This window comes from Cupressus sempervirens, chromosome 3 (assembly GCF_028749045.1).
Source record: "Cupressus sempervirens isolate cs-2001-9-10 chromosome 3, ASM2874904v1, whole genome shotgun sequence".
In the NCBI taxonomy this organism is placed as follows: Eukaryota; Viridiplantae; Streptophyta; class Pinopsida; order Cupressales; family Cupressaceae; genus Cupressus; species Cupressus sempervirens.
In genome coordinates this window covers 348,647,762-348,656,096 of record NC_143120.1, presented here as the reverse complement: position 1 = coordinate 348,656,096, position 8,335 = coordinate 348,647,762, and the positions used below count along the sequence as shown (strand labels likewise).

General features: G+C 37.5%; 1 protein-coding gene across 1 annotated transcript; it reads left to right on the top strand.

Annotated features, from left to right (window-relative positions):
• Window positions 1–296: 296 nt before the first annotated feature.
• LOC149566418 (BIIDXI-like protein At5g11420) lies at window positions 297–7,492 on the top strand. The gene is made up of 4 exons (XM_089819770.1): window positions 297–789; window positions 2,680–3,180; window positions 6,601–6,804; window positions 6,889–7,492. Exons 1-4 carry the CDS (start codon window positions 684–686, stop codon window positions 7,293–7,295), a joined length of 1,218 nt encoding a protein of 405 aa, XP_089675896.1. The 5' UTR covers window positions 297–683; the 3' UTR covers window positions 7,296–7,492.
• The last annotated feature ends 843 nt before the right edge of the window (window positions 7,493–8,335 follow it).

Here is an 8,335-nt window from a genome sequence, read left to right as displayed (position 1 = left end):
AATTAACTGAAATTTATGATAATTATATGGTTGGTCTAAGAACTTGCCTAGCAACATACAGTAACTACTGAACTGTAAATATGCAGATGCAGAACTAAGAAACAACTAGGCCCACCAACTCATGATAACCAAAAATAGGTTAAAATTTCTTGTGTATTATAATATCTGAGTCGACTATATTAATACGCTAAACTCTGCTTTTTGACCCTTAGTTGACTGAGATTATGGATAGATGTCACTGGGACCTCATCTGTACGCACTCTACATTACCATTGCATGTGCTCACTTTGAGAGATGATGCCTCCAAGCAAATCATCTGATCAGATTCATTCGAACAAAATTCTCAAATCTACAAAATCTCAAACTTTTCTACTTTTTTCAGGATATTGTAGACTGGAATTTTAGCGGACGCGAGGGACCCAATTGCTCAATTGTTTCCATGGCGCTTCAGTTTATAAACAATCTCATGTTTGAATCGCCGTTTTATCACATTCCGCATGAATGATGACGAATTTTGCCCCTTTCGAGGACAAAAATACAATTTCTGCAAAATAACTGGAAAAATCTGGGCTTCAAGTTCAGTGGATGTATTCTTTAAAAATGCCTTCATTCTGCAGTCACTGCTAGTAAAGGTGTAAGAGGTTTAACCAGGAAAAAGAATATTGCTGGGAGCTAGCGGCATCATGGAGTCTGGGTCTAGGCCCCTTTCCTTCTCATGGACAATTTGCTTGCTTGGAGTGTTCATGCTGTGGACTGGGCAAAAGACTTATGCCAGAACAGCGCAAGATGGTAAGCTTACGTTATTTGGAACTTGCCATTTTGTATTTTTTCCTGATGCGTTTCCAAGGCTAGTGCAATCACGTTGGAAAGCCCTTTTGCTGTATATGTAGAGATTATTTGGCGTTTGTCATTCACAAGGCGGTTTGGTGATCCTTCCTGCTTTAGTTGTCGTCCCTAAATGACGGGGATTATCTGATCTTGGCCACTTGTGCTTACACACCAATTAATGAATTCTGCTAAGTTTCCTAAAATTATTGTGTTGGATTTTAAGCATTAGGGTTATCGGCACAAGATATACAAATGTACTAGAATTTGGCCATATGGATCGACTTATCTATATACAGATCTTTCTTTCTGTAGCTGTATACACTATACTGCAGCATCAAAAGGGTGAATTTTGCTTGTAGTAGTGAGGTGCTTTGCATTTTCAGCCCATCTAAGCATGCTCCTTTGCCAAAACACCGCTAACTATGTAATGAGAACCCAGCCTACCTTTAAATTTGAAAATAAAATGGTAATAAGATAAGTGATGTATAATTTGTTTTGAAATTTGGAAGCTATTCGATGCTCAAGAAATGCCAGCTAACAAGAAGCTAGACATTCTGTATTCATGAACTTATCTAATAACAGCTCTTACATCCCTGTTTTCTATATGTTATGGTGAAGTAACAAGGCTACCTTTTGTTTGTTGTATTAGTTTAGAATTGAATTGTTGTAGAACAATGATCTGATTTCCTCGTCCCACAGGTAATGCACTAGAGTAAAATCTGTTTTGATCATTAGGATTAAACGAGGTTGGGTGCAGTCATCCAGTGAGTTGCGGAGGAATAGATACCAATTCAATGGTGTTTTTACTTTTTACCCATGACATATGGTACATTTTCTTCCATTCAGAAGCCTACAAGTATCCTAAGCTTAATAGTCTACCCTCAAATGGGCATGAGTTCAGCGGATTTGGCATTAAGCTTGGTGTGTGTGTCTGTGGATTCAGTGGCAAAATGTTGATCCTGAGTCTCATAGAGTACTTTGAAGTTGGTGTGAGCATTTAATTATTTAAGAAAAATAGCATCTTTAGCTTGATATTGTGCTTGAAAGTGGGTTAGAGTGTTTAGCTATTTAGATGCTGCACAATGTGTGAAGTCGTTTGGAAACTCTAAGGGAGGGGGGATTCTGTGCGTCTTTGTTTATGGTTTTCAAAGCCTAACAGTACCCTGTGCTTGATACTGCATTAATAAGTTAGAATCCGAATTTTATCAATCTACTAGAAAAAGAGTAATCCCAAGTTTGATTGTCTATCTCAAGCAGATGTAAATATTTATAGATCTACAAGTAGACCTATATACTAAGTATGAAAGTGTAGTCCCAGCTGCAAGAGTGTCTTTAGAAGTGAAACAACATCCCTAAACTGCTAATGATTTTGGATTTGGTAGCTTAAGAATATTTCTAAGTCTGTGTTTAGAAGTGAAACAACATCCTTAAACTGCTAATGATTTTGGATTTGGTATCTTAATAGTATTTTTAAGTGTGTGCTGAGAAGTGAAACGACATCCCTACGTGTGAGTTACGAATTTAAAGTAAAAACAGTATCCTAAGCTTCATAGCCTACTCTCAAGTAGGTGTCAATGATTTTGGATTAAGTAGCTTGACAATATGCTAAACTTGATAGAGTACTCTCAATTCGGTGTCAGTCTTTGTGTATTTTGAATCACAATGATATTCCAAGTTTCATAGCATACTCCTAATTATATTTGAGTACTTGCTGATTCACCAATAGGAAAACCATGTTCTATTTTTTTTTCCGTGCAAAATTGTACACAAATTATATTATTCCTCTCGTTTGCCTGTTTTCTTAAAGATTTCAAGCCATTTTCACTTTTAACAAATGGTTTGACCATGTAGGGCTATTATCCAATGGAGATTTTGAGGCTTCTCCTGAGCTCAGTTTTCTCAATGGAACAGTCATAGTAGGTGAGACTGCATTACCAAGCTGGAAGGTCCAAGGCACTGTTGAATACATACAATCAGGACAAGCCCAAGGTCCCATAGTGCTGGTGGTTCCACAAGGAGAACATGCTGCAAGGCTTGGAAATAGTGCCGAGATCAGTCAAGGGATTGAGCTGGATAGAGGATCAATCTATTCTCTTACCTTCAGTGCTGCTCGAACCTGTGGACAGCTGGAGACCTTGAATATATCAGTCTCACCCGCAGCAGCAGCGAGCATAGATTTGCAGACTCTGTACAACAGTGAAGGATGGGATGCTTATGCATGGGCATTCACGGCTATTATAGACAGATCGGAGCTTAGTTTTCTCAATCCTGAGTTGGAGGAGGATTCGAGGTGTGGTCCTTTGATTGATAATGTGGCCATCAAGAAGATTTCTTTGCCAGATCGCTCCAATGGTAGTATATCTTTATTTTTCTTTAGATGAATATAGAAACTGATTTAACCTGTAGCTTGGGATTTGTGCTGTGCCTATTAATTTGTCCAAAGTTACTTCCATTCACATTTTGTTGAGTTGCTTGATCTAGTGTTTCCCAAGCAGAGGCCTTTCTCAATTTTAGCAGCAGTTGTATAACTTTAGAGTTAGTTTTACATATGGTCCCACGGTGCATTATTACCTCCACAACTTTATCTTCCAGCTTCAATATGATTGCATGTACTTTATATTTTCTATTACATATAAATATCTAGACAAAGCCGGCACCTTTATTAATTATTAACCCCTTATTCAGTGGCTACACACCTTCAGCCTTCCTCCTCGTAAACTACTAAAAGTTTGAAATTTACGTTTTCTCAAGAATAGATCCTCCAACTCTTCAGTTAGAGAAAATTCCCTTTAAAATTAATGGTTAAAAAGTTTGCCACTAAACCAGCTCAAATGTGCGTGTTAAATTCTCTTATTCTTTCACTGGTATTTAGATTCTTTTATTCATGTCATTTACGAGTTTTTCCTTCACTTTTCATTAGATAATCACTATCTAGGACTTCCCTTCAACTTTGAACTTCTTTTGTCTGCTCTTTGATATCAAATTGCTAACTAAGTCCTTTCACCAGGTTCAATGAGTATGTTTGGTTGCTATACATCTTGTATACACCCATTAAGACGAAGGCGACACAATAGTTATGGGATCTGAAAAGTACAAGTTAGGAAAATTAAGGCTGGGATATTGATGGCTGGACAAGTTTAACTCCATTACACCAGAGAGGTTGCCAGTGCCATGCAGATTTGATCAGTGGCATTCTTGCACTTTTGATCTTTTAACAACTCTGCTGTCATACCCCTCCACATGTTGCATTTCTTCCTTTAAAGAAAAACTCTTTTCTAGATTAACAAGAACAAGTAATATGTCCATCCAGTTTGGCAACTGATGAACAGAAGACAGTTGCTTGATTTCAGCTCTAATGCTTCTTGAATTTGTAATATCTATGCCTGCAACTAGCTATAGCAGAGGACCGGTCTTAGGAAAATACAAAGCTATCTCACTCTATCATGAAAAATCTAGCTTTATAGCTTTTATGATATTGCTGTCAGGATTCAACTGTGTAGTTTTTGATTCAAACTCATTGACCCATATTTCATGAGTAGTGGTTTACACAAACCCATCTCTCATGACAATGAAAGTAACACTTAGCACTCATTGGATCTAGGTGATGCTCATAGAGGTGAAACACTAGGACTTCCCGGATAGTCACCCATCCCAGTACTACTCTAGCTCGAGCACGCTTAACTACAGAGTTTCCTCCATGGTTAAACCCACTCTACTTGCAACCCCATTTGCAAAACCTTCACCAAGTGTGGTGCCTTATGAACCATTCACTAGTAAGCGCCTTAAGCTCATCAATTGATAAGTAGGAGATATTTTCCACAACAAGTCAAATTATGATATTGCTATCAGGATTCAACTGTGTAGTTTTTGATTCTAACTCATTGAGCCATATTTCATGAGTAGTGGTTTACACAAACTCATCTCTCATGATACTGAACATAACACTTAGCACTCATTGGATCTAGGTGATGCTCACAGAGGTGAAGCACCAGACTTCCCGGGAGGTCACCCATCCCAGTACTACTCCAGCTCGAGTGCGCTTAACTACGAAGTTTCCTCCATGGTTAAACACACTCTGCTTGCAACCCCATTTGCAAAACCTTCACCAAGTGTTCTACCTTATGATCCATTCATTAGAAAGCCCCTTAAGCTCATCAATTGATAAGTAGGAGATAGTTTCCACAACAAGTCAAATTATGATATTGCCACCAGGATTCAATTGTGTAGTTTCTAAATCAAACTCATTGACCCATATTTCATGAGTAGTGGTTTACACAGACACGTATCTCATGACAATCAATAGAACACTTGGCACTCATTATATCTAGGTGATGTTCATAAAGGTGAAGCATGGGGACTTCTCGGGAGGTCACCCATTCCAGTACTACTCTAACTTGAGCGCACTTAACTATGGAATTTCCACCATGGTTAAACACACTCTGCTTGCAACCCCATTTGCAAAACCTTCACCAAGTGTTGTGCCTTATGAACCATTCATTAGAAAGCCCCTTAAGCTCATCAATTGATAAGTACGAGATATCTTCCACAACAAGTCAAATTATGATATCACTATTAGGATTCAACTGTGTAGTTTTTGATTCAAACTCATTGACCCATATTTCATGAATTGATGAGTAGGAGATATTTTCCACAAGTCAAATTTATGATATTGCTATCAAGATTCAATTGTGTAGTTTTTGAGTCAAACTCATTGACCCATATTTCATGAGTAGTGGTTTACAAAAACTCATCTCTCATGATAATGAACATAACACTTAGCACTCATTGGATCTAGGTGATTCTCACAAAGGTGAAGCATCGGGACTTCTCGGGAAGTCACCCATCCCAGTACTACTCCAGCTCGAGCACGCTTAACTACGAAGATTCCTCCATGGTTAAACCCACTCTGCTTGCGACCCCATTTGCAAAACCTTCACAAAGTGTTGCACCTTATGAACCATTCATTAGAAAGCCCCTTAAGCTCATCAATAGATAAGTAGGAGATATTTTCTACAGTAAGTCAAATTTTGAGATTGCTATAAGGATTCAACTGCGTAGTTATTGAGTCAAACTCATTGACCCATATTTCATGAGTAGTGATTTACTCAAACCCATCTCTCATGACAATGAACATAACACTTAGTACTCATTGGATCTAGGTGATGCTCACAAAGGTGAAGCACTGGGACTCATCCCAGCACTACTCCAGCTCGAACGCACTTAACCACAAAGTTTCCTCCATGGCTAAACCCACTCTGCTTGTAACTCCATATGCAAAACCTTCACCAAGTGTTATAGCTTTTGCTCATCACTCTATTAACACAAGGTAGGTTGGTTTATGGTCCCTGTAAGCTCTTGCTTGACCTGCTCCTTTTATCCTTATTGTTAGTTATGTGAAGAAATAGTCGGATGATGTTTCTGTATTGGTACCTTGAGATAGTTGCTATGACAGAAGCTCCTCTCTCGTCAAATTGATAAATCGGATCAATACTTCTTATACTACTGTTCAATGATCAATTTTGTATGTCTTCCCATGTGGGTAATCATTTTCCAACTTTTTAGCTTATTGGAGAGAACTTGAGCATTACTCTTGTCTATTCATTGGCCATGGTTACTTATTTTGAGCATTTGCACTTTAATATAGTTTCTTCCTTTATCTGTTATTCAAGTGGAACAAATCTTTAGTTGCCATAAAAATTGTTAGCCAGTATAGAAGTCCACTCAACTATTTTTCACCAGAACTGTTATATAATTAATTCTCTGTGTTTGCAGAGAACTTGGTGATAAATGGAGATTTTGAAGAGGGTCCTTTCATGTTCCCAAACTCTTCAGTGGGAGTCCTCTTACCCCCCAACCTTGACTATGAAATATCTCCATTACCTGGTTGGATTGTAGAATCAAGCAAGGCTGTGAGATACATAGACTCTAATCATTTCACTGTTCCAGAAGGAAAGAGGGCCATACAGTTGCTTTCAGGTACAAAACATATCATTTCAAAGATCTGTCAATCCATTTTAGCTAGTTGTGGACAGTAATATAATTTTGTTCTTATTTTCTCAGGCAATCAAGGCTCCATTTCACAGACCATAAAAACAGCCAGTGGCAAAACATACAGTCTCAGATTTTTGTTAGGAGATGCAGGGGACAAATGCCATCGACCCCTTGCTGTGATGGCCTTTGCAGGGGATCAATCACAGGTTGCCAATTACAGCTCCGTTATGAGTGACTCTTTTCAGGTCTTCAATCTTAGTTTCACAGCGAACTCTGAGAACACTAAGATTGCCTTCTACAGTCTGTATTACAACACAAAAATGCTAGATAACACTTCCCTGTGTGGCCCTGTTATTGATCAAATTAAAGTTTCTGATTTAGCAGAAGTAAACCACGGATATGTATTTCAATTTTCTTTGAGACTGGTGTATGGTGCCAATCTGCTAGCTTTAGTATTTCTACAATTCTTTCTTTAGCCATATGTACACCACTGAACAGTCTTTTGCATATGACCGGTAAAATCTCTTAGATTGCATTAGTTGGGATGAATCTTATAACTCAAATATGTATCAGTAGAAAGAAAAGAATAATATATTGAAATGACGGCCTAGAAAAAGGCTATTGTAAACTGTTTACTCTTGAAATAATTCATCGCCCTTAATTGATTTCAAAATTACATGGAAATATGAAATTTGGTAAAAGATTGCTTCTACCATTTATATGAACACAATTTATCTTGCTTGTGGGTTATGATCGTTTGTCTATATTTGCATTCTTTTCGCTAAGGGGAACAACTTAATTGATAGGATGTCTACAGAGAAGATTTTATATATATATATATATATATATATATATATATTTTCAACCTTCTATTCCAATTAAAACAATTCAAGTGACAATAAAATCATAACAATACTTGAATTGTAATTGACATTCAAAAATGTTTTATGCTCTCTTGCCTGCCTTGATTGACTGGATTATGGTCTCTATATATAATATAATTCATCGCATCTTTGTGTTCTTTTCTTTTTCTGGAACATCTTCATTGAATTCTTCATTAGAGCACAAAAATCAATTGAACAAGCACTGTTTGGGCCATCTAAGTCTGACCATGTGTCTATCTGCCTCTGCTTCAGATACAATCATTAACATGATGTATCTCAGTTCATCTTGGTGGACAATCATAAACAATGTATGCACTTGCTCTCACAAATTATTCTCACATAAGCAGGGTTATCAAGGGAAAAGAAGAGATGTTGACGCCAAAGGAGGTTGCTTTCCATGCTTTTGCTGGGATAGATTTTCTTTGTATAAGATGTATTTTAAAAAACAAACAAACAAATTAAACATAGGAGAATACTACTGAAGTTTGAAGCATGTGAATGCAGATTGCAAATTTGGTGACGTTATTGACTTCGTAACATGGCCAATACTCCTTAACTAGAACCTTTAATGCACTATGACTTCAGGATAAGTATATATACCATGCTCTTACTTGTCAGTTCCATGGATTCTT

Bases quoted from the DNA above. Each gene is read 5' to 3' on its own strand.
- LOC149566418 (XM_089819770.1), top strand. From the start codon at position 684: ATGGAGTCTGGGTCTAGGCCCCTTTCCTTCTCATGGACAATTTGCTTG. The intron at 3,181-6,600 runs GTAGTATATCTT...CTGTGTTTGCAG, and splicing joins TTTGCCAGATCGCTCCAATG to AGAACTTGGTGATAAATGGA. The intron at 6,805-6,888 runs GTACAAAACATA...TTATTTTCTCAG, and splicing joins GGCCATACAGTTGCTTTCAG to GCAATCAAGGCTCCATTTCA.